Source organism: Myotis yumanensis, unplaced genomic scaffold (genome assembly GCF_028538775.1).
Source record: "Myotis yumanensis isolate MYYU_CA2020_CCGP unplaced genomic scaffold, mMyoYum1.0.hap1 SCAF_16, whole genome shotgun sequence".
Taxonomy (NCBI): domain Eukaryota; kingdom Metazoa; phylum Chordata; class Mammalia; order Chiroptera; family Vespertilionidae; genus Myotis; species Myotis yumanensis.
In genome coordinates, this window is record NW_027223767.1 from 28,573,533 (window position 1) to 28,600,097 (window position 26,565).

Sequence of the window (26,565 nt, forward strand, 5' to 3'; positions counted from 1 at the left end):
AGAGACAGCTGATGGTAAAAACCACAAACCAAAGCGCCCAGACACCAACGTGTTTCCCTCATTTGCATGTCAAGGGAAACTTTCTTAAGCAAATTGGGAACCTGAGAGGGGGAGAAACCTCAGAACCGTACCCTCCGGGGGACCCCACAAGAGGTTAGTATGTTGAGTGGAATTCCAGGACTGGGTCCCAGACCCCTCCGGCCATCTCCTCTCTCCCATCCCTTCTCCCCATGCTCCTTCACTTGAAACCCCAGGAGTGATCCCATCAACCCCCGGTTAAAGATTTTTCATCTAGACCAGTGGTTCTCAACCTTGGCTGCACATTAGAATCACCTGGGAATCTTTTTAAAATCCTGATTTCTGGGCCTCATCCTCCGAAAATTCTGTTTCTTTGTTATGGGGTGAGGCCACAACATTAGTAACAAAGAAACAGAATTTCCGGAGGATGAGGCCCAGAAATCAGGATTTTAAAAAGATTCCCAGGTGATTCTAATGTGCAGCCAAGGTTGAGAACCACTGATCTAGAGGCACTGGCCCATGCCTCCATGCTGACTCCTGGCTGCTGTCCTGAGATTGTGACTGAGAGCTCAGGATTTGTCCTGCCTGCTGGCCGTCTAGATTAAGTTATCATGTGTGTTACCTTACACTTGCCCACAGGGCCGTTCATCTGCCACTTTTCTGCTTACTTGCATCATCTTCCCGGTCACCTTGGCATTTCCGGGGCCAGGAAAAGGTATCTGCAAACATGGAGATGTTTGTACTCCACTCTGAGTGCTCATAAAAGCATTTAATTCATTATTAATATAGTTACCAAATGAAACCAGTCACTGTAATGGACGCTCTTCCTTGAAGAACTCTTCCTTTCAGAGCTGTCTTCCTAGAAGCTTTCTTCAGACCCTTTTCCTGCCTTTTAGACCCCTCGGTAACCTCCCTACCTCCCACCACGGCCTCGGAGCTGAAAGTTCTCCAGGGTCCCAGGCCAGACCTCCCTCCTGCGTGCCAGCCCCTCACGCACAGCTGCCTACAGAGGCTCTCCCCCTTCAGGTTCCTCAGACCCCTCACTGCAGAGACTAAAAGTGAACTCCAACTCACAGCCCTTCCCTCCCCAAGTCTCCTCCTCATCCTCTGGCTTAGCAGCTGGAAACCTTAGTCCTCCTGTCCCTTTCCCTTGATTCTATTGGTTACCAAGTTCCATGTATTCCTCCTTCACTCATCCAACAATTGTTAACAAATGGTACACAAGAGCATGTGCCTGAAGCTTAAGAACCAGCCACATTGTCCCAGCCCCAGGTGACCTTCTCCCCTCCTCCAACCACAAAAGGCAGTTTAACAAGACCCAAGGTGGAAAAGAAAGTGGGGTAGACATCCAGACAGTTAGGGTAACCCTATTCCTTTCTCCAGTCTCACCGAATTGACTGAGAAACTCAGAGGAAACTTTGAAAAAAAAATGGTGCTATTACTTGGAGGTTTTGAAAGAAAACATGGGTGAAGGTGGAAGCAGTGACCCCCCCCCCAAAAAAAGTAAATGACCCCCTTCTGGGACAATAACTAGATGGATGCCTGTGGGATTGCCAATCTCCACCCCATTTTTGAGAAGGCTCTCTGGAACCCTCACCCTTTCCCAGAGTGCCGGCGCCAATGTCATGCCTGTGGCACTTTCTTGGGATCTTTCTATTCTTGCATGACAAACTGCCTTCTTGCAGTCCCTTTGTCCATCCGGCCAGCCTATCTATACAGCACGTGGTGTTGTGGCTGTTCTCTGTGTGTGCCAGGGAGGTAGGGGCTGTCTTTCAGCGCCTGAACCTCCCAGCCCAAGGCCTGGCCGGCCCAGGAGTTAGTCAATATTTGCCAAAGGGCTGACTTCTGACAGGTGGGCGAGATATGCCTGGCTTGTCCTCAGAAACCACTCGTCTTCCCTGCACTGATGATCCTTTGTGAGGCTCCAGGGGTCCTGCCCTCTGTACAGAGGCCGCCCGCCGGTCCTGTACAAGGTGGTGAGGTGGAGAGCAGGCACAGACAAATGGAATTCCATGTAACCACTAAACTTGCTTTTAAAGTATATTTAATGCCTATAAAAATGTTACGATGTTATGAGAGAGGCTACAAACCAGTACATATGCAATATGAGCCAATTTATTTTTATTTAGTTATAAACATAGAAGAAAATATGCCAACATGTTAACAATTGTTAAATGAGGGTTTTTATAGATAACTTTTATTTTGTTATTAGTGTTTTTCCAGATTTTTTTCAAATTTCCTCCATTGGACGTAACATTCCTTTAAATCAAGCATGTCAAACTCAAAGGCTAACACGGGCCAAATAAACGAGGCATGCAGCCCACGGGCCACGAGTTTGACATGTTTGCTTTAAATGGTGTGTGTAAATACTGAGATGCAGAGAGCTCAAAAATCTTGCCTATATTTCACCTTCAAGATCTATATGATTAGAAGGAAGTTAAACATAACTAACCTTCCTCCATGATTGTGCTTAACTTGGGCTATTTCGGTCCAGTTCCATGACCATCCCCAAAGATGAACAATATGTACTCCTCTTCGTCCCCCAAGTCTAAGGGGAGGGGAGATGTGGAACAGCTAGCAGGTAATACGAGGCTGAGTGTGACAGTTACTGAAATCAAGGTGTATGCAGAGGGCTCCAGGGAGGAAGTGGTTAATTCTCATGGCGGGGGGGGGGGGGGGGGGGCGGGCGGCCAGAGAGGGCACCTTTGAACAGCTTGCTTTTGAGCTGTGCCTTGAGAAATGAACCCTTTAACTGGGGTGAAGGGCATTCCCATCTGGGGCACAGCAAAAGCTACGGCATGCTTGGATGTGGGTGAATATCCACTGTGGCCAGAGTGCAGAGTGGATGGCAGCAGTGGGAGTAGGGGGCTCAGACAGCAAGATGAGGCTGGAAAGGCAAGGCGGCTGTGACCATGAGTGGCCTGGAACACCAAACTAAGGGGTCTGCAAAGAAGGAGTATTTGCAGGCTCCTACCTGAATTTCATAGAATATTAACATTAACTTTGACTTTCCTGAGTTGAGGCAGTAAGCTCTCTTACTGCTGCACCTGACCAGCTCCTGGGGGAAGCCAGCCTGGAGTTAAGCATTCGCTACAAAAAATCCACAGAGGTTTAAAGGTTCAATCCCAGCTTGGAGCAGCAGAGTTTAGCTCCTCCTAAACCCCCTCAGCCCAGTAAGTACAGTGTAGTGGCTAAATGCCAGTCGGGCCAGCGGACGACTAAATCCCTGCCACACCCGCTTACAATCTGGGTGACTTTTCGTGAACCGCTGAACCTCTCTGAGTTTCCGTCTCCTCTCTAAAATGATGATAAGAATCATTTACCTTTCTCCTCACTAGATAAAAAACAATAATAGAAAATGATAGCCCTGGCCGGTTTGCTCAGTGGATAGAGCGTCAGTCTGTGGAAACTGAGATGCAGAGAGCTCAAAAATCTTGCCCAAGGTCCAACAATAAGTGGTAGAACAAGCTGCAAACCCAGCACATGCCTGGCTGGCGTGGCTCAGTGGTTGAGCATTGACCTATGAACCAGGAGGTCACAATTTGGTTCTGGGTCAGGGAACATGCCCAGGTTTCAAGGCTTGATCCCCAATGTGGGGTGTGCAAGAGGCAGCTAATCAATGATTCTCTCTCATCATTGATGTTTCTATCTCTCTCTCCCTTTCACTTCCTCTCTGAAATCAATAGAAATATATATATATTTTTAAAAAAACACCCAACCCATGATTCTAACACACAATGCTCACAATATGCTGGTTAATATTTACATTGTTAATTCATTTATTCCTCACTGACCCTGTGGTAGGTGCTACCAAAAGGCCTTGTCTACACATTAGGAAACTGAGGCCCAAGTTTCTTCGAAGAGCCAGGATAGGAACTTGGGCGGTTTGGCTGCAGTGTCCACTCCTCCTCACTCTAATACACTTAATGAATGATGCCTGCTTTACTTATTGTTATTTTTATCATTCCAGGGAGGATTGTCTGGAATTAATTTGGTCCAGATGTTCAGACCTGGTTCTTTTCAGGAATGAAGATCCATGGAGGAGGTTGGGGTGGGGTGGGATAAATATTCCTGCGGGGGACTTAGGGAGCAAGGCCACAGGTGGAGAAGCCTCTGGGCTTGGGTGTACTGGGAGGGCTCCTTCCTGTTTAGAGGGAGGAGCCCTTTGCGGGTCAGTAAACGGCTAGGGAAGGAAGGAGAGGAAGCTAGTACGACCTCATTGGACTGGTCCCTGAGTGGGGCTCAGGGCACTATTGGAAATGGCCAAATATCTTATTCTTTGGCAGAAGAGCATCCCCGGGACGGCATGGTAGCCAGTTCCAGGGTGAGGGTGGTAGACCAAGGACCTAGAGAACTGAGTGATGTCTTTGAGGGAACTTCCACATACTGGATGTGTCTCTAATAGAGAAAACAGAAACCTCTCCCTGAGGAGGACTGTGCCTGGTGGGGCAAGAGGACCCTGAGGCTATGACAGGACTGGGTTCTCGGGGTCCAGACCCTCAGCCCCAGGTCTCACACTTGAGCCTGTAGGGCTTGCTCCCTTTGGGGCTGGGGAAGGTAGATTCAGGGCTCAGTTAAGCTCATTCCCTAGTCAGGGAAGTCTCACATGATGGGGGCTGGTCAGAGTTGAGGCCCAGCTAGTATAATAGCATAGAGGGGCACAGCTACCACTGCAGGGATGGTTCACCAGAAGGCTGACCTGAGACTGAAAGGAGCAGGAAAATAACAGTCATTCATTTATTTATGTATTCATGGATTATTACTTTCCTTCAGTAGCTTATAATTTATTATCATCGTGATTTCTTTTGATGCTTAGATTGTTCCAGATCTGGCCACTTGCCCCCTTGCTGGCTCCCATGTTCCTCTAATACATTCCCACCCTTACTTTCTTGTGCAATGAGACCTTTTCACCATCATGGTAAAGATTGCATCAGACCACCAATGGATACTAAATCTAGGGGGAAATTTTGATGGGGAGTAGGATATTTGAATGGCCTTAAAAGTATTTTAAGACTTCTTATTAGTTTTCCAGGGGTGGGGGGAGAAGGGGGTAACTATACAATAGAGAAACTGGGCAACACCTAGACTGGGTGATCTAAATTAGCATCATTTACAAGTGATAGGGGAACATCTGTGCCTCCAGATATGATAGCCTGCAGACACATTGCCTCAGCAGTTTTCCAGCTGAGAATGCATAATCTCACTTTAATCATGGGGAAACATCAGACAAACACAAAATGAAAAATATTCTATTTTTTTTAAAGAAAAGGGTCTGTAATTTTAATTTTTAAAAAGCCAGCTATGTGAATGTTCCAAGAGACTAAAGCAAATGCAATGCTAGACCATATACTGGAGAGAAGAAAATTAGATCAACTCACAAAATTAGACTATGGATGCTAAAATAAATAAAAGTATCATACAAATGTAAATGTATAAAGTTCATAACTGGGCTGTGGTGTAAGAACATATCTCTATTTTTAGAAAATACACACAAAAATACTTAGTGGTAAGGGTTATGTATGAAACCCTGAAATGGTTCAGGGGGGAAATATAGAAAGATAGGGAGAGCTCATATGTGATTAAGCAAGGGATAAAATGTTAACAATAACTGAATCTGGCTAAAGAGTAGAGAAGTGTTTCTTGTACGATTTTTCATCTTTGCAACTTTTTGTAACTTTGCAATTATTTCCAAATAAAAAGTTTTTCACTTTGTGTTTTTCCTGCCCAAATCCTGCAATTAGGATCCTATGGAGCAGGAGCATTTAAACACATTAAAAAAAAAAAAAAAAAGGAGGTGAATGAAAAGGCATTCCTAGCATATGGAACAGCAAGGGAATGTGAAATACTGTATAAGTGTAGATGATAGAAAGGACAGATTCTAGCAAAAGTGGGTCTTCTGAAAGGCAACTGTGGCCTCTCCCAGGGATGTAAAACGCAGCCCCCAACAGCTTCCCACAAACCTCTCCCCATTCACCCACACATATGTGATTTTGATTTAGGGTACAATAAGCTGACAGATTCGGCTATACTTCAGAGAGCCCACCTGTACTCGGGGGCACGTCATCTGTGGATACCATAGAACTGAATTTTATCTGTTTACATAGAATACGTAAAAATATTGTGCAGAGTTTAGAACGTAAAGCCGCATTAGAGATGGAAACTTCAGCTGGAGGATAGCAATGCTCACCCGACCAATCAGAACACAGGAGATATCGACCAATCACAGCTCGGCAATTCTCTAGTCGGGGCGGGGCCATCACGCCCGGAATTTTTCGTTTGCTGAGGCTCCCTAAGCGTCCAGCTCTAACTCCAGCCTACCCTGGGGGGAAATCGAGAAGCGGAGGCGGCAAAGTAGAATGAGGCTAAAGGTTGGAGGTTCCCATCCCGCCTAGGTAGGTGGTGGCGCTCCCTGTCCTCTTGGCAAGGCAGGAGGTCAGGCCTGTGCCAGGCTTGCAGCAAGCCCTAAGAGCTAACTTCCTGAGAGGATGGTGAGATTGCAGAGGGAAGCAGTACAGGTGCCTTCTCTGGATATAGCGCATGTGGGGGAGTGAAACTGGAGGAACAACTCGTCTGAAGCAGGATGCACCATCCCCAGATAGGCACCTTCTCCAGGTGTCCCAGCTTGGCAGTTCTTCCCTGCGTCTAATCTGAACCCTTGCTGCCACATCTCTGGCCAGCTGCCTTTGAGATATGTGGTGTTGTTGTTTTTTATTTAAATCCTCGCCCAAGGACATTTTCATGGTTTTTTAGAGGAGGAAATGAGGGGGGAGAGGGGAAAGAGGAAAGAGGAGAGAGGAGAAAGAGAGAAGAATGAGAATCAATCGGTTGCCTCCCACACATGCCTGGGCCGGGAAACTCGCCAGGGATCAACCTAGATATGTGCCCTGGAATCAGACCTTTTGGTGTAGGCGAGGACACTCCTACCAACTGAGCCACACCAGCCAGGGCTGGGATGTGTCTTCCATCTAACTTTCTCATTCCTGAGATGAGGATCTGGTTCCCATGCTGGACACCCATCCTCAAAATCTCAGTGTGAGGTGGGGAAGCATGCAGGAAGGCATTCGGTTCCTTTGCAGGTCTTTCAGAGAATGCAGTTGTTGCCTCTGAGCCAAACGATGGCTGCTCTTACTGAGATAGGAAATAGGAGGACCAGGTGGAGGTAGGGTATACTGAGTCTGCAGCTCCTTTCTCCACACTAGGCTCTGTGCTAAGCACTCTCTATGACCTAGAAGATTCTCAAAAACTTTACTAGGTTGGAACCATTATCATTCTTACTTTATAGCCGAGGAAACGGAGGACAGAGAGGTTATGTATCTTGCCAAGTCACACAGCTCCAAGTGATAGAGCCTGGATTTACACCCAGGCCTGTCTGATTCCAAGCCTCTGCTCTTGATTCCAATCGTGTATCACAGCACCTCCTAGCTGGCTGGCCCTTATGCCCGGTCCCACCCTAGGTTCTCTGGGGGGCCTCCCAGACCTGTTGCTGCTATCTCAGGCCTTGTTGCTTGGATCCTTGTTGTGTTTCAGGCTTCCTGAAGGAAAGTCAGTAAAAACCACAGGCTGCTATGGCCCCATTAATTTGGAACTAGTATAGTCAAACTTAGAAACTAGCCTCCCTTCTGGGGCTGCTGGACTGCCATTTTATTTGGATATCTACTAACTCCTCAAGGAGGAGTCAACCAACTGCCTAAAGTTATGGGGAAAGTTTCAGAGGGATCAACATTTACATTGGACTTTGCAGGACATCTAGGGGTTCACTATGGAGAAAATGTGTTGGAGGTCATTCTAGGCTTAGGGAACAGCATATACAAAGACCCTGTTGTCTCCTTTCTCTCTCTCTTTCCCCAACTTGTCCCTTTCTTCTCCCTCAGAGATCCCTGACAGCCACAGAGCTTCTGGGGTTGACAAAGTTGCAGAACTTCCCTTGATTAGATAGGCCACCAGGGAATCAAGGCCCGCTCTCTTGGGATGAAGCTCTGAGATTCCAGGAAGGGGAGCCCCTACCTCTTTAGCTGGAAGGGGTTCATGGGTCCCCACCAAAGGGGCGATTCCCTACTAATCACCTGAATCTTACCTGTTTCTTCAGCTACTGATAGTGTCCTTCTTCTGGCTAAGAAGAACACATCTTTTCTCCTGCCCATTGACTGAAGCTGAAGTTATTACAGCTGGCTCGGACTAGCAGCCTGGAGTCCTCTGAGTAATCGTGTCCAGCCCAGGGCGGATGCACTGAGAGGAGGGAAGGGCGTCAGCATGGGGGTTACACCACAGGAAATACAAGGACATTTTCTCCAAAATCTCTTCCTTTCCTGGGCCTCTTCCCAACTTCCCTCTTTCCCTGCTCCCCCTGCCCCCATAAACAAAGGTGATTTCTCTCTGGCTCTTTACCCACCATTTTCAAAGCTAGGAATTTCTTGGCTCATGAGCAGGGACCTTGGGGACCCAGGCTTCTTTAAGCCAGATCTCTGAGTGGATTTCAGCTGACGCTGTAGTTTGTGGCTTTGGTGGTTCCTAGTCCCCCTAAGACTGACAAACGAATTAGCTTCCCATCCCAGTCTCCAAGGCTGCCTCCCCTCTCTACGAGCAGCCCCTTGAATTGACACATCTGCTCCCAGCATTGGACCTGAGCACTCCCGGCCAGACAGAGCTGCTGGACCATTCTCTTGGTCTCCTTGCCCTTTTCAGCTGCCACGACAAAGGAATACCTCACCTGCAGAACAGAATATAGTTCTCAAATGCCCATCTTTAGCCTAGCAGTTCTTGTTCCAGGCTCTTTATAGGTGTCTTTAGGAAAAAGTGGCATTCAGGTAACAGCTGAGGCAGCCAAATGCAGGTGACTTCACTTTGAGAAAACTCCATAAACAATGTGAATTTACCTAAATACCCCAGAGAATTCTTCCTGCATAGTTGGCAGCCTCATACATCAAAGAATTTACTTCTATAAGGATAGCGATTTTAAATTCTTATTTTATGCACTCTTCAAAGAGATATTGAGGTGTTGGAAGTGAGATGTCAAGATAATCAGGGATGAAGAAATTTCTGAAATTATGATGCAAGTCAGTGGTGATACAGAATCTGAAGTGAAAATCTGTCCCCTTACCATGATAGGGCAGTTTTTGTAATGTGAAGTATACTTGACCCTCATGGTCCAGGGCCAAGTTCTGGGTCAAGTGCCTGTCTCAGGTAGCGGAAAGCTAACTAGCCCACCCCTGATGGGCTGATCCAAGGAGAGGGCTAGATTACACAGTCCAAAGCAAAGCCCTTGACCCTCCCTCCATTCATTTCTTGGCAACTTAGATGGGCCTTAGATTGCCAAAAAGTGGGCAGTCAAGAAAAACTGGAGTCCAGACCTTATTGAGTGTTCAGCCCTGAACCTGCCTGCCTGCTACTTTTATAGAACAGAGGAAGATTAGCCAGTAATCTGCCAGGGTCAGACCAGCTGTGGGGGAGATTTATAGACCCAAAATGGGGTCAAATGGTATTCTTTCAGACTACAACACTCTTTAAGAAGGAAATGGAAAGAGTGCAGGACTGAGGGCCAGATTTATTAGGGCAGGGAGGGGAAAGTGATTATCATCCCATGAACACATTGGACTGCCTTTTAGTCCAACAAACCTTGAGGACTACAGAAAAAACTTCCACTATCCCATCTATTTCCCAAACCCAGGTCTCTCCAGAGAGGACCAAACTACAGGGCCCCTTGAGAAGAGCAGGGACACCTGGACAGCCAGGACTGGAAAGATTAACTAGCAACTCGGTGAAATAACACTTCCTGTTCCCAGACAAAAGCAACACCAGGAACACTTTTCCCAGCTGTTTTCACTGACTCAATAAAGAGACTAAAGCAATTATCAGAGGAAGTTTGGGAAGCTTCAATTCTGTATAGAACAGATGTAGGTACCCACAACTTGTTCGTTAAGTGTCAGATCAATCCATCTTGATTTGCTGTCTGGTGATACTCTCACTTGGGTACTTGTCATCTCTCTCAACAGCCTCCCTGTCTTCACCTTTACATGCCCTTTAGTACTTACTAGTTCCTGACATATTATTGGTACTCAGTAAACAAATGATGGACCTAGTTAAACACAAATGGATTAAGGACCCAGCCTAAAGCCCCTTTAAGAAACTGGGTTCTGGAACATGATAAATGTTTTAAGCCCATCTTCTCTTTTGGGTAGGACAGGGGACACCTCAAGGCCTGGCTTCCTGGGATTTTACTCAAGCTGATTGGCAGGGCTACCTCTCCTGCAGTCAGCCTGGTGCATTTCCACCCTCCCATGGTATCTCCATACCAACCAGTCCGACAGTCCCTCCCCTAGACCAACTCTGTCATGTGTACACCTGGAGAAGCAGTGCTTGAAAATTTCCTCTATCATCATAGTGAATTGGTGAAGCTTCTAAGGTATTAAGCAATCCATCATAACATTTGTGACCGGTTAACTTTAATTTGTCAAAATAAATCTGCAGTATTTTGCATGTTAGTAATACAGTGCTGGTATTGACAGGAAAAATCATCATCTGCTTACAAAGAAACCTTCATTTAGGAGCACACCTTAGGAGGGAAATGAATACACAATAAAAGGCAAATGCAGGCCAAGCAGTGAGCCCTAGAGCATAACAGGCTGTCAGATTTGAGGATTATCTAATACAACTGTTTAGCTGCTAATCTGATAAAGGGGAAGCTCTCAACCAGGTTACAACCAGAAGGAAAAAACAAAATCTCTGCTTTTTCGTAGAGCGGTGGCCGTTGTGCCTTCAACACTTGGTTAAATCAGTTCATCAGCATCAAAACTCAATTCCAGTTCCAAGACACCGGAGAATTTCACCATACAACCTACTAGGTCCCCCTTTCAGTGGCCCATGCCAACCCCATCCTGCCAACTCTCTCCCTCCCAAAAGAAGACACAACGTGGTTTTATTATTGCGGACAAGCTTCTTAAGTGAATAAAGAATGCATACAAAACAGCATTTTAACTGAAGTCATACAATGAAGTCTCATTCCTGTTTATTATACAATTAATTGATAAAACAATCATTTCTAGTATATATCTTTTAATTTTTTAAAAAGAACTAATACTTTCAGGGTTCTGACAACCACACTCTAGCCTGGGGGGAGGGTCCACACCTGCCCCCACTGAGTACTGCTCCTCGGGCCACTGTGGAGGAAGCCTGGGCTGTTTGAATCATGGAGGATCGTGATTACCAGCCTCATCAGAGCTGACAGGTCCCAGCAGGCAGACCCAGAACCTGGTCCTGGGGCTGCATGCCAGGAAATGTGGGCTTCCTCCAAATGTGGCCACCACCTGCCCAGTCCAAGCCTCAGCAGGGCCATGCCTGGACCTTCCCTACGAGTCTTTCCAGTAGTCCACACATAATGCTCTACATATTAAAAACAAACCATTTTTGTACTGTGGATAGGAACAGTTATAACAAAGTCATAGCTACATATTTTTCTCTACATTTTGTTTATTGAGACAAACTAATTAAAAGGCACAAACATAGGGCATGTTTACATGGACATTATAACAAACATATACATTAAAAGTGTAGGAATGTGTTGCCTTCCTGCTAAACAGAAAGTTCCTAAGCTTTTATATATACAAAAGTTGTACAATTTAATGTCCTAAAGTACAAAAGATCATTTATAAAATTATTTTACACTAAGTACTATTTATTTTACTTTTTTACTATGTAGTTCAACCCCCTCGAACTGTTTGTATAATGACACACAGATACCTATCCCTGATGTAGGAAGTCGGCCTTAGATACAAGTTATTTTGATGCTTGAACTGACACAGCAGGGTATAAACGGAAGTCATCCAGTTTGATAGTCCTGAAAACATTCTGCAAGATTACCACACTAATTTCCATTTCTCTTAACTGCAAGATTAAGGAAAAAAAACAAACAAAACCCAAAACATATTGCAACTTAAAAATCACAGCGTCTTGGTTTTAGTAACTATTTTTAAAACACAATGCTTTAAAAACATTAACGTGTGGCATGATGGTGTATCTGTTTCCCTCGCTTTTGGTTTCTACTTTATGTACAGAGACAAAATATTCTGCTAATAAAAAGCACATGTCTTAATGTGCACAATCATCGCTGGTTTCTACAGGGAATGCAGACAGCTAGCTGTCTCCCTGAAAACACCACAAAGCTGATACAAGTGTTTTCTCAAAGGAAAAAAAAAAAGTGATGTCCATATTTACAAAGTTGAATAAATCTGCACAATAACTTGATTAAGAAATGAAAGGAGAAATGAAAAAAAACACACTCTGCTTGTTCTGAAGGGGCATACTACCTAGTTAGTGGTTAGAATAAAAACTGTATACAATTTAATATAAGACATAAACTCTAGTGAGCAACTAACATATCTTTCCCTGTTGTAACATCAACAGGCTCTGATTGGGAGAGAGGGGCATATCACATCCCAGTGCCTCCAGCGTCTTCCAATTTAAAGCAATAATTTTAAATGCCCCAAAGTATTCCTTGGCTCCTGAATAGGAGTCCCATTGGCCTCCATTTGTTAGGAGTCTGCCTGTCCGCACACTTGATTTCTCCTCTGTCGGTTGCGGTCTTTTCTTACCAAAACACAATTTGTATATTTTGGTATTTTTTTGTTTTGTTTTTTTAATTTTTTAAAAAAGTCAACTACAGTGCTATATTCCATCAGGATTAATATGCTTAGCAATATTTACATCTCCAAATATCAGGTCACAATCCCTATTATATGTTGAAGTTAGAATGATAAATTATCATATGCTTTGCATATCAGAGCTGGTATCACCTTTCCCATAGGGAATGCTGCCTGAAATTAACATATTCCCAAAGGTAAAATGCATATTCTCTGAAATGCATTTTATTATGACAATGCATGTTTTACTCATAAAAACAATAAACACAGACAATTCTACACTAGCTCTCAATCCGTGGATTTAGAACTTCAGGTTAAAATAAGCCATCCACGTTATAGTAAGAGAATTCTGCTAGTGTTTAGAATAAAATGATTTATTGGGATTAGAAACTAATGCTGTTTTTAAATTTTGAAATGAGTTTTGCTTTTTTATGATTGGTTTTAATTCTGCCATTTCATCTTGTCAACTACTATCCTGTTTAAGCAATGCTGTCAGCTAAAAGGAATTTCTGATTAAACTAAAGTGGTCCAGTGATAAGTTATACATACACCCTACTTTGAACAATCCCAGCCAAATTGGAGAAAAATGCTACTACACTATTACTAACTAATGTAATAAAATCTCCCAATTTCATGGTTTACTTTTTACTTTACTAAAAGTTGCTGGTAAATATTTACTTTAACCATATTTTGATTTTATAATACTGTTTACCAAGGTGGTGATGTAGGCAAAGCCTGGGGTAAGAAAGGCATGCTCTCTACAGGCCTCATTGCTATATTGAGAGGGGCGGCTAACGTCATAGGCGTGGGCAGGTTCATTGGAGATGTGATTGTGACAGGGTGTGCTATATTCACTGGAGCAGTGACAGGAGTGGGGAGGTTGACTGGGGTAGTGAGTGTTAAAGGAGAGGTCATGGATAATGGACTGGTTATAGTTACAGGGTGCCCTATGTTCATTGGGCTGGTTATGTTAACTGCACTTGAAACATTTACTGGACTTCTCATGCTCATTGCAGCTGCCACTGTGACTGGGTTTGACATAGTCCCAGACGACACAGAGGACGTTATATTGAATGGAGTAGTGAGAGTCACAGGTGTCGTAGCAGCCGTAGAGGTTTGGCACAGGTTAGCAGCTTCTAAAATAAGAAGACAAAAGGGCCTTTAGATTCTCAAAACAGTGAACAAAATTCACTAACAGCGTTTGAATCAACTTCTTTTAATTAAAAAGAACAAACATTTAATAAGTTAAATTAGATTTCTATCAAGTAGTGAACAGGAAGGAAGGATCCTTCTGAGCACCAGACTGGGGGCCAGGAATCCCAGTGTGTGCAAATCTCTTTTCTGATTGCTATACCTCCCTCAAGAACTGACCTAGGTAACTTGTTTAACCCTGGCAGTTTTGATTTAAAGTTTAGATTTACTTACCTACCTCACAGTGATACTGGGAAGATGAGTTAATTTCTGTAAGGCACTGGGGGGAAGTGGGGCAGAGAGATCAAGGATGGCTAAAGTATTCTCATTATCACTTTATGCCCTTCCTCTGAGTTCTAAAGACTTTCTTGGGAAAAGCCAACCACCAGCAGGCCAGGCAACAAGAGTTGTTTATACAGCGCTGGGCCAGTGGTTACACAGTAACAGTTAATCAGAAAAATCTTCTCATAAGGCACATTGTACCTAGCAGAGGGAAGTGTGTGTCCTCAATGCTATATTTACTCTCAGAGGTGAAGCCACATTCTGTTAAGGTTTTAAAAATCCAGAAGTAGAGATTGATAAACAGTCTTAGAAAAATCATTTTAGTTCAATGACATAATCATCTCCTTTATGCCTTGAGTCATTTATCTACACATATTATACACACCACCAACCATACCAGCGAGGACTTAACCAGGCAAGAAGACCCTGCAGTGAATTAGGGGGACCTGGTCCTTGTTATCCAGCAAAACCTTAAAGAAAACTTCCTTCAAAGATGACACCCCCACCGCTCAACAAAATTCAGTACCACTTGCTGGTGTGTCACAAAAGAGTAGTAAGACTGTGATTGGCTGTCAAAATGAAAAAAAAAATGTATTTGAGACTAAAGATGAAGGTCTGCACACACTTCTCAATGGGTCAAATAAACTCAGGTAGACACTTGAGTCAATGAGCAGCCCTTCCTTGATAAGTATGATGTAACTTTGGCATACTTCTGTACACCGTTATCAGGAATTCCCAAATCTGGACCATGTTCACAATCATTTAGGGAGCTTTTTAAAAAATGATTTCCCAGGAAATCTAATAGTGAGATTTAGATGGAACCCGGGAAATCTGCAAAGATGATGACCTGTCTTCCAAGTTTGGGAACATTATTTAAGCCCAATATTTAAAAAGGATATGCTGATTCAAGTTTAAGTTTTCAGGTCAGGAGTCTCTCTCCCAAAATGTGACTTTACTAACATGAATACAGAAGTTTCTAACATTAGTGATCATTTCCAGAGAGATTCATGATACAAATGGGAATACAATCACATTCTGTTTCATGGAGGTCAGAAGATGAGCTAAACAATTGAGTCTTATTGTGCAAGCAAATTGAAATACAATACCAAATAGAAGAGTGCAGAAAGAAAGAAAGAGAATGAAAGAGAAAACCAACTCACTTTTGAGGTGATGGTACCATTGCTAAGGATATTCTCTTGTTTTCACCAAAGGAGTTTTTACTCTCCCGTTTGCCGTCTCCCCACCTGCTCCCCATGTTTTCTTTTTAATCTAATAGTGTCCTTTTCTATGACTTAAAACACTTTCACTCCTTCTCTAAGTAAAACATTCTTCATAATATGCTTTCAGCTTACTCTGCTATTATCATAGCATATACACACATATACATTTTTCTGTCCCTTCTCCCCCCAAACTCCCCCCACAAAACATTTTATCAAAGTAATGACAAATCTTCAATTGGGAGACAGGAACAAGCAGCACCTGAGGAAGGGTGGAAAGCCTATCTGGACTGCTGCATTCTTTTCCTCCAATGCCAGTAGATGTATGAAAACGATGCTATTCCTTTTATCTTTATCCAAGTACAGAGTGTTTAGAGGGGATCTGAGGAAGGGAACAGCCACACCACATGAAAGCAAAGGATGGAAGAAACTACACAGCAAAGGAATTACAGAGGAGCCCACATGCAGAAGATTCCTCATGAATTTAAAATAAAACGGTAAGACATGGTAAGGGTGGGAATTTAGGAATCTGTCCTGTGGCTGATGGTACGCTGACAAAATGATTTACTTGAAATGGCTGCACAATAGTCCAGAAGTCAAACCTACAATTGGCACATTAAAAAGCTGTATTAAAAATGGATATTTCAAATGATTCTTAGACATATCTAAGAGAAAAGCAGACCATTCTCAATTACAGCAATGTCTCTAACAACTGAAGTACATACATGTGAAGCCAATGCCAGCCCCAACAGACTGAATGACACTAAGGGTGAGACCAAGAGAAAAGATATCAGCATTATAGAGTCTGAAACATGTAATAAATAAAACAATACAGAAAAAAAAACACTAAACTGCAGAAAATAGCATTGCTGTAAGAAAATGAATGTATATACACATAAGGATATTTCATCTACCTCTATAAGTGGGAATATTTTAGAAAAAAAGGGAGCTCCCTAATGCATGGAGGTTGACATAAAAATGGACTGTGACCAGCCCAGCCATTGTGGCCCAGTGTTGAGCGTCAACTTATAAACCAGAAGGTCTTGGTTCAATTCCCAGTCAGGGCACATGCAGGCCCAATCCCCCAGTAGGGGGCATGCAAGAGGTAGTCAATCAATGATTCTCTTTCACCATTGATGTTTCTACTTCTCTCCCTCCTGAAATCAATAAATATATATATTTTTTTTTTTTAAATAGACTCTGAGCATACACAGCAAAGGACCAAATTTGATTCCAGATTTGTAACAAAAAGTAAACAAAAAGAAAGAACTTAAGAAATAGTGGGAATTTTTATTTCCTAGTAAAAACTTATCTGGAAGCTTGAAAGCTTTGTTGCCAATAACTTATCTTCCCAGCATATAATATTTCCATAAAGCTGGACTCCCTAAGCTATGGCTTCTTTACTTGGATCACTTGGCATACTGGATGAAAATACTTCTCTAGCCATACTTTGAGCACTAGACGCCTCATCTTTCTTACCTTTCTTTCTTGCTTTGACAGCTTCTTCCCACAGTCTCAGTGTCTCTACCGGTTTCCCCGGCCAGCTTGTCACGTGTTGTTGCTGTTGCTGTTGTTGCTGTTGCTGCTGCTTCTGGTTGCTGGTCTCTTCATTCATGCATGCTACTCCAAAGACAAACCAGAAACACTACATTTACCTTGAAAAACTGTGGTTATTTTTTTCAAAATCTAAAACTTAGATACTTTGACTCTATGATTTTTGTCATTTGACTTGATAGAGTTTACTACAGTGCATCTTTTTTGCTACTTATGACTATATTGGTCAAAATAGACAATGAATAAAAACACTGGAGCGCTAGAGAAAGCCAATATAAAAGAGAAAAGGATGTTTTGCTATATTAAAAAGCAAGTTTTAGAATGGAACTTGGGTAATATTAGCATGGACTAACTAATACTCATCAAAATACCTAAAATACTTGGTTACTTGACCACAGTGATGTACACTAAAAGTAAATTTTTATAAAGTTAACAAAGAATGAATGCTACTTACATGTACTTACAAAGAAGCAAAAATGGATAATAAAACACATTAAGTGTTCTTTCCTATTCACTTCTGTCCACCTATTTTGAGAATTGATGTTTTCTGCTGCATAGAGTACATATATAACAGAATACATAAAGTAGTAGAATATATAACAGAATAGAATTAGGCAAATAGTTTTTTCTGATAGTTCAGGAGATCTTAAAGAAAAAGCCTGGGTAAATGAAAATATTGGATTTTATCCACAAGTCTCTGGAATATTCTATCTTCAACTCTGAATTTAAGGTAAGCAAAGCACTTAAACCTTAAAATGGATTTGCTATCCATTTCTCTACAGATTTGGGTTTGAAAAGCAAACTAATTAACACTGTTTTCATCTTTAAGGTTATTAAGGACATGTTATTAATACAATCAGGAGTTAGGAGCCACTGATGCTTGAGAATCTTCCCAATGGTAAATAAGAACAATTAAAATTGCCTCGATATGATGCAACTTCCTATTGTGGCTTTTGCTGCCACAATTCTAAATACTAGAGCTTTTTATTCAAACCCCAAAGAAGAAGGGACACAGTGAAAAATAGCTGAGGGAAATTATGCTCTTCTAACATGGGTGTTATTAGATAAGCACAGGACTGAAAGCAAAATCAGTGCTGCTTGTACACATGCATATGATGTATATTTCCAATACTAATATACACTCTTCATTATTGTGTGTTTGCACACTTTAATAACAGCAGGAAACATGCAAGGTGAACAGTACAGTCTTGAGAGTACAACAAAAATACCTTCAATATATTATAAAAACATCTAGATTTCATCCATTGAAAAGAAGTACAATGTGAAGCATCACTTACTTTTAGTGATGCCTTGTTTACACGTATTACAGTTGATACTTTGGCTCTGCCCATGCGTCTTTAAGTGGCTGGTGATGTACGCTGCGCTCAGGAGCTTCCCACAGATGTTACAGGACACCTTGCCTTCGTGGCGCACCATGTGTGTCCGCAGTCTGTCTTTGGTGGCAAAGGCAGCAGTGCACGTCTGCATGAGGGAGGAAAACTTTTTTTAAATATAGACTATCCTGTTCTACTCATTTAAAAGTACGTTATATTCTAAGCATTACCCTACCCATATCGGCAAGCTGTTAGCTGAATTTTCATTGTACGTGTTACTCAGACTTATAATCATAATTAAACACTTGGTGAATTTTAGACCCTTACATTTTAAGGGAAGAAAAAATATCAACAACAACAACAAAAAAAAGAAAAAATATCAACATAGGGTAGTGAGAAGATGTGAGCATGAGGATCAGTTAAACCTGGATTTAAATCCAGCTCCCCAATTCACTAAACAGTGTAACATTGAGCACGTTAGTGAACCTATCTGAATTTCTTTATCTGTAAAATCATAATACCTACCTCACAAAATTACTGGTGGATTAAGAGCCTGACCCAAGGTCGTGCACATAGAAGACACTCCCTCAAAATGATTACTAGCTTCCTTTCTCCAATTGGACATTTCTTAGAATTCAAATAATTTACTTAATAAAACCAGTCATTAACAAACTTAATGGAAAGGAACACACACAAAAATTTCCAACAACACATTAGAATTACTGATACCTAAAACAGTAATTTAATTTAGCAAGATTCTTAATCTTTTCATTATCACAATTCATGCTGAATAAAATCATTAACATGAATAGATTTTCAAACAACTAGAAAATGCTCCAATTTGGCAATAGCCGACACAAATCCAATAAGTGATAACTTTTGGAAGAAAAATCATATTTTCTTCTATTACAGTTAAAACGACCCCAACCATCAACCCAGAAAATAATTTAAAGCACTTCATTCATTTATTCATTTCAATACACAAACTCTGCAAGACTATAATTTTTTTCTTATAACAATAAATGCTGTTACCCAAGGAAAGGGAAATGTAGCTTAACAAAAACAACACATTTACATTTTCAAGTGATCTTGCCCCACAGAAATAGAAGCTGTCATTTATATTTTATAAAACTAGAATTCAAATGGATCACATTTACTCAAGTCAGTGATTTTTAAGACTATTCAAGAACAGTGAGATTTGACTGGCTCAGACCTTCTGGATAATGTGCATTAAGGGCTACACTAAGGATAAGTCATTTTAACTCTTACTTGGCATTTGAAGGGTCTTTCTGTTGAATGGACATGTTTTACGTGACAGCTTAAATGGTCAGGCCTGTGAAAGAGAGAGTTTCAACAGAAGATATAATGGAACACACATAGAAAAATGCTACTTACTGTGATGTTTACATACTCGGCAGATTTGGGTGAGAGACATTTTAAAGAAAGCTAGCAGAATGAACGACTCCCCTGCCCCCCGATGCAAGCCTCCTTACCTCTCTTACCAGAAACAAAAGTTTTACCTGTTTTCTCTCCTAGTCAACATCAAATCATATTAGATCTTGATTCTTTACAATTACAAAATACCCAAAGTTTTAGTACTAATACTTGCCAGAAGCAGCTACTACTATGTATACTTTACATTTTTAAAGCCTTTAAAAATGAAAATTAGTGAAATGTTAATAAGCACAGAAAAATAGAAAAACATTCTCCTAAAAGTTTTATTGAGAGTATCCAAGGTCATCCCAACTTCCAGAAAATAAGTTTGATTTACACAGACAGTGAACCTCATGGCTAGTCACCCAACTGAATTGGAATCTGGTGGTTTCTCAGTGATAAGAAGTATCAATGTGCCAAATGAAGGCCTGCATCCATTAAGGTACTTCTTAAATGAAATAAGTTAATCACTATGTCACCACTTGTCAACCACACCAAACTGAAATTCGAGCTGGAGGTGTAACACTTTATCTATCACCAATCTCCTCTAATAGCACAGGCCTACCCACATCTATTCTCACATAAACATCTAGAGCACACAGAAACTGAAGTTCACTGAATACCATAATGAAAAAAAGCAAAGCAAAATGCAGTACCTCGAGAAGCCTTTCCCACAAACACTGCAAGTATAGGGTTTGGTGATGCCTCCTTCATGAGACCTCACATGGTAAGTCATCCGGTCCTTCCTCTTGAAGCGCTGATTACAAATAGGACACTCGAAGGGCTTTTCGTCTGAGTGGGAGAGCTTGTGCCGATTGAGGTGGTACACATCGCGGAAGGCCTTCCCACACATCTCACAAGCATGGTTTTTCTTGACAGGCTTACTGGGTTTCTTGACAGACTGGGTCACAGGCATAGCTGTGGTGCTGGCACTGCTGCTGGGGTTGGTGCCCGAGGAAGATGTAGTGACTGTGGACAAGATGCCTGCAATGGTTGAGACCAGCGAAGTTCGGCTGCTGTCCCCAGCGATGGTGGAGATAAGAGGAACCACTGTAGTGGGGGTTTTCTTTGCCCGGGACACCAACTTGATCCCTGTATGGCAGGACTCGTGGCGCCTCAGGTGATAGCTGTCCCTGAAAGCTTTACTGCAGTAAGTGCACACAAATGAAGTTTTGGGTTTTTCTTTTTTAATTCCAATGGCATCCTTTAATGTTTCTGGTGCAGCCTGAGGTTTCTGAGTTATTGGTATTGGAAGTAATGGTTTCTGATCAGGGGGCTCCACAGCAGAGCTCAGGAGGGGCAGCAAGCTGTTTTGTGCTGCCTGCTGTTGGTGATGAGAGCCTTCATGGGTCTAAAACCAAACATTTACACTTCAGAAACTCAGCCTCTCATAATGACCTTCAAAATTCAACATGCTCCAAACAACAGAGACCAGAAGAAACAATCAAAGAGCCTGTAAGCAACTCTCTACAGCAGAGATCCAGCAAGCACCTAGTTACTCGGAAGAGCTTCAAGACAAAGCATGAACATCACTGTGCAGACCCAAAACTGGCCACTAAGTTGCTGGCAGTGATCTTGCTTTCAAACAGCTGACTAAACTACACACCACCCTGGTTCATAAGGGACACACCAGCTGATGAAATTAGTTTGCATTAGTCTGTCAGTGCTGAAACCAAGTTTAAATAACTTTTCAAAAAAATTACACTCCAGACGTATTTAACAGTACCTTACCATAGTAATGCACAAAACACAAACATACATATTCTCTCTCTCTCTCTCTCTCTCTCTCTCTCTCAACCATCTACTTGTCTGTTACCTAGAAAAAGAAAGGCATTATATCCCTCCCTTCCAATCAGAAAACTCTTAGTGATTGAGGAAGGAGGCTGTTGCTAAGTGATAAAAGGAATCTAACTCTCTGAATACATATGCTATTTAAGTTTACTTTTTAAATTTTCACCTAATTCTACTAAAGATTTGGTTGAAATGAAACCTGCTATTAATCAACCTGGAAGGCATCTGTGAAGATAGCCCACAGCAAAACACCTGTCAGTTATTTCTCAGTTCATAGAAGTCTGGATCCTTTAGCAACACTCATTTTTCAAACCCTAAGCTCTCGAAGACAGACTAAGAGAAAACAAACTATAAGTAATTAAAATTCCTTTCATTTTCATCTTCTTCCAACAGTTGTAGGTTTTGTTCAAGTATTAGACATTCGCTGTTAAAATGTGCTTCTGCACTCCAAAACTGGGGGCTGGCCATTGTCTGGAAATTTACTTTAGCTGCACTGAAACCAAAATTTCATCATATATCAGGTTCTTGGTATTTATGACTAATTATTCTCTTGGTTTTGATTCTCCATACCTCCATCCTGATAAACATTTAGGAAATGATGGGAAAAACATTTCAAAATTCTCCATACCTCCATCCTGATACATTTAGGAAATGATGGAAAAAAATTCCTGAAATAGTTCTTCCTAATATGTTGTACTTTACCAACATTATTGTTGAAACTCTTGACAGTGAGCCCAAGCCTCTATGCTGGAGTTTTGTAATCCTAAACGGATACATGCACTCAGAGGTTCATAGTTCCAAATACTTTAAGCATACAACGTCCTAGGAAGAGCCCATCCCATCATCTTAGATACTCCAAACACTTATTTACCCTTCTCATTGTATAACCACTAGTCCAACAGTTAACTTGATTAAGGAGGGGGAAAAAAGAGAGACACACACACTCACACAGAGCTCCTCCCCTGATGGATAAGAACATCTATCATTGCTCCATATTTACTTACTTGATGGCAGCACAACAGCTAAGCTCCAGGCTCCCCTCAATCATTGAGAGGTATGGTATCCAAAGTACCAATTTCAATTTAATAATTTTGCTTGAATCTCCCTTTGAGTCCTAGAACTGTTCATAGATATTGTGTATTTACTTATGAGTATCTTTTTGGACTTAGTGATCTTACTGAATTATAGTCCACTTTTGGAGCTCGTGTAAATGTCAGTGTTTACCCTGATGACATTCGTAGAAACTACAGAATCTGAACACTAATCTTACCCCTTTCCAACCTGGCTGTAGGATACCCAACTTTCCATACAGTATACAAACGGTTAATAGCTGAAGATAGCTCAAGATATACAATTTCAAAGGCAACAGATCAGATAATAGGGAATGCAAATCTTCTGGGCAAAGTTCAGACTTACAGTGTTTAGAGGCATTTTTCGATTCTAAACAACCATTAGTTTGATGGAGTACTAAAAGCACTTACTGCCATTTTACCAACTCAGATGTCTGTGGCAACATAAAGTATTTTTACAGCATTGCTGAAGCTCACTCTCACAAGAGGGTCACACCAGGTCCCTGCTTCTTGGGTGAAATGCTGTAGAATGCCTCGACCACTACGGAAATCTCTCTCTGAGGATTCCTAGGATCCCCACACTTGTACATGAAGCCTTCTAAGAGGGGAAGTGGGTTTCCCCAACTTGCTCTCTCGGGGAGAGGCAGTGAAATAACCACCACCGCCTGCCTTTAGTTAAGTGATTTAAAATATATGCATAACTTCTGGATAGACTTTTATTTTGTATCATCAAATCAAAGGCTTTTTAAACTCTCCCAAACCTTCCTTTTTTCTGGGACTGGCAAAAAAACAAAACAGAAATGTTATTTCATCACCCAGGTGGTAGGATATGGCACCATGAAATCTCCAGTGCCAGAGGGTAAAAGATTTTGTACTGAAACAAATTAGCATCAGTGAGTCATATCTTGAATGTCCTGTTAGAAGAATCATCCATCAAACATTTTAATAAGCATGGCTTTCACTTTCCACCAGGTTATCTGGAAAGCAAGCATGTATTCAATTGTTTTAAACTATAAATTCAATAGACTGCTCCAGGAAACAAAACAAGAGAGTTTAAGTCTCCATTTTCCCAGTGAAAATTACTTAAAACTGGAACTAAGTCTATTCATACCTTTCCATAATATTCATACCTTTCCATAGAAAAGACTGAAATATTCTCTTTACCCATCCAACTGTCCTCAGCTCTAAATTATAAGTTTTCCAACAATTTTCACTGCACACATTGCCAAGCCCAGGATCAAATATGAGCTTTCACACTTCTCCATCAGGTGGAAAAAATGATTTTAATAGCTGAAAAAAATTAAATAATATAAAATCGAATTAAACAGTTTATCAATAATAAATGCTTGGCATTTGCTTTATCCAGGAAAAGAATAATGAAAATATCCCAAACAATTTTTCAACTAGCTTTCCAACAATTAGTATGGGTTTTTCCTTTACATAAAGAACTCCTGTTATGTTTCAATCTCCATTAAGTTTATAGACAGCACACTTACTATGGTAAATTTAATTCATTCCTCACATTAAAATCACTTCAATAGCCTATTAATCCCATATTTTAAAGTGATCATTTGAAAGCTTTTCCTACAGAAGGCATTTGCCACCTTTACACCAACCTGGATGGCAGCTAGCTATATGTCAATTATTTTCCAACGCATTTTAAACTTCGTTTAATGCAATTATCAAGCTCGGATAAAACAATCCTACATAAGAATAAGAAAGTGGGGAAGTTTGTGAGTCCCCCACTTTTTTGAGTATCTTCAATTTTAAGAAGCCTGCATTTATTTCAACAACTACTTAAAAATCAAACTACTCACATTTGAAAGACTACATGTCTGAAATTAATCCAGCAGCACTACACAATGGGTAATGTTTGCATTCTCCAATGTCCTATATTAGCTCTACTGAGATGGGTCCAGTGGCTGGGAGAAGTTTCTAAAAACTCTGCATCCGTTCCTGGTTAGTTCCAAAAGGTCTCAAGAGCGTTTGGGATTTCACTAAGTTATTCAAAGTAGGAAAATAACTCCGAGAGGCGGGAAGAACGCACTTAAAGTGACGAGCTTCCTAACCTCCTCCGGTGCCGAAGTTTCTCCGTGAGCTCAGCACTACTGCCCACTAAGTGTTTCGTTTGCAAACAGAAACGAAGCAAGAAAAATGTAAGTTCCAGCCCAAGTCTTCCAAATCGGGGTCCCCCACCTAAAGCGGGCTGGCGAGAGGCTGGCCAGCGTACGGGCTGCCGTCACTGTGAAGCTTCTTGCAAAAAGCGAAGATCAACACCCCAAAGAATGACTCATCGGGGGCTTTGTAAGCGGACTTTGTTTGCTCTCTCCGCTTTCTGTCTCCCCCACTTGGTCGGGGGAAACGTCCGAGGTGGAACGAGGGAGAAAAGCGGTCCGGGAGGAGGTCTGGCCTCCGGAGCCCCGGCCCTCACCGCCCCCGCCCGGCCCGGCCCGGCCCGGCCGGGGATTCCCCGGGCTGAACGGGACGGCGGCTGAGCTGGACAGAGGGAGCGGGTGTCAACTGCCAAGACTCGGCAGAGGCTTGGGAAAGAAAACATGTAAATCCAGTGAAAAAGTTTGGGGAAGGCATGCACACAGCACCCCGCAAGCGGGTAAACACGAGGTGGGGCGGCGGGAAAGGGGAGTGGCGGGGAACCCCGGGATACCCGCTATTCGTGGGGATGGGGGGGGGGGGGCGGTCAGAAAGTCACCATAAACAAAAAGAGAACAGGGAGCTGAGAAAGGAGAGCGAGCGAAAGATGAAGAGTGTGCGTGTGTGCGCGTCTTGGGGGAAACACCACTGAGAGTGGAACCTGGGGACCGCCTTCACCCCACGGCGCGGCCCGGCCCGGCGCGCAGTGGCCGAGCGGCCCGCGCTCTGCAGCGGCCCGGCGCCCTCCTTTCTCTGGGCCGCGGGTGGTGACAGCGACCGGCCTCCTCCCTTCCCCTTCGGGGCGGGAGGGAAGGGTGTGTGCGTGTGCGTGAGAGTGCTGGGGGGGCCGGGGTTCACCCCGAGGCCTGCTCTCTCCCCCGCACCCCTGAGGCCGCCTCCTTTCACCTCAGCAGCCCCGCTCCGCCGGGCGGGCGGGCAGAAAAACAAAGGGGGATTAAGGCCGGGCCGGAGCGCGGAGCCGGGAGGGAGGGGAGGAGCGCCCGCCCGCCAGCCCGGGGCCCGGCCCCCCTGTCCCCCCCGTACCCCCTGGGAGGGCCCCCACTACCTGAAACAGGAACGTGGTCCAGTTGGCCTCCATGGCTGTGGCGGCCGACCCCCCTCCTCCCCACTCCCCCCGCTCGGGGAGCCTCCTCAGCCGGAGGAGGCGACAACAAAGCGGCGGCGGCGGCGGCGGCAGCGGCAGCGGCGGCTCCTCAACATGGCAGCGCCGAGCGCGGCCACTTCCGGTAACCTCCGGGACGCACCACCGCCGCGGCGAGCGCGGGCGGGGGGGGAGCCCCGACCCGGCGGCCGCCGCCCCCAGCTGCCCCGACCCCTCCTGGGCGTCCCCGCTGCCGGCTCGCCGCCTCGGAGCTCCACCAGTGCCTGCGGGCGGTGGGGTCAGGGCCCCCGCCGGGGGGTTGGGGTGGGGCCGGGGGCGGGGATGGGGCGCGGCGTCCCCCCCCGCGGGGGTGTGTGGTGCTGCGGTCCGTGGCTCCGGCAGCTGGAGCAGGGGGAGCTCAGGAGAGAAGATGGAGGACGCCAGGGTCTGGCGCTGGCTGGCTGGGCACCGCTGGGCCGCCGCCCGTGACTCAGACACGGTGTCCGGCGGTGTCGCGTACCTCAGACCCTCAGCGGAAGGCTCAGCCACCGGGGCCACCGGCTCCCCAGTCCCTTAGGCGCAGCACACTCCCCGCCTCCAAACTGGGGGAAGCCCCTTGCACCGTCTCCCCTCCGGTGTCCTTCTCAGCGAGCTGAACCCCGCACTCGCTGTGATACGCATCTACTCTGCGCGGCCTTCCAGCTCGAGCAGGGAATCCCACGGGTGCAGCCTCAAATCCTCCCGGTGCTGAAGGAAACGCTTCCCACGCGGAGATGTCATAACTGGGTT

The 26,565-nt window shown here is 43.6% G+C and overlaps 1 protein-coding gene across 5 annotated transcripts; it reads right to left on the reverse strand.

Annotated features, from left to right (window-relative positions):
- Positions 1-10,435: 10,435 nt before the first annotated feature.
- On the reverse strand, positions 10,436-26,102 carry VEZF1 (vascular endothelial zinc finger 1). Of its 5 annotated transcripts, none has more exons than XM_070395125.1 (6): positions 25,741-25,992; positions 20,319-21,013; positions 19,498-19,561; positions 18,193-18,394; positions 16,820-16,963; positions 10,436-13,786 (listed from the first exon to the last, which is right to left on the reverse strand). In XM_070395125.1, the coding sequence occupies exons 1-6, from the start codon at positions 25,771-25,773 to the stop codon at positions 13,359-13,361; spliced, it is 1,566 nt and encodes a 521-aa protein (XP_070251226.1). In that variant the 5' UTR covers positions 25,774-25,992; the 3' UTR covers positions 10,436-13,358. The 5 variants fall into 5 exon arrangements, with proteins under 5 accessions (XP_070251226.1, XP_070251228.1, XP_070251227.1 ...); XM_070395127.1 differs by having other exon boundaries at positions 18,193-18,376; positions 25,741-25,979; XM_070395126.1 differs by having other exon boundaries at positions 16,820-16,960; positions 25,741-25,973.
- Between the last annotated feature and the right edge of the window lie 463 nt (positions 26,103-26,565).

Bases quoted from the DNA above. Each gene is read 5' to 3' on its own strand.
- VEZF1 (XM_070395125.1), bottom strand. From the start codon at position 25,773: ATGGAGGCCAACTGGACCACGTTCCTGTTTCAG. The intron at 18,395-19,497 runs GTAAGAGTTAAA...ATTTAAAAAAAG, and splicing joins AAAGACCCTTCAAATGCCAA to TTTTCCTCCCTCATGCAGAC. The intron at 13,787-16,819 runs GTAAGAAAGATG...TTCTTATTTTAG, and splicing joins TGTCAAAGCAAGAAAGAAAG to AAGCTGCTAACCTGTGCCAA.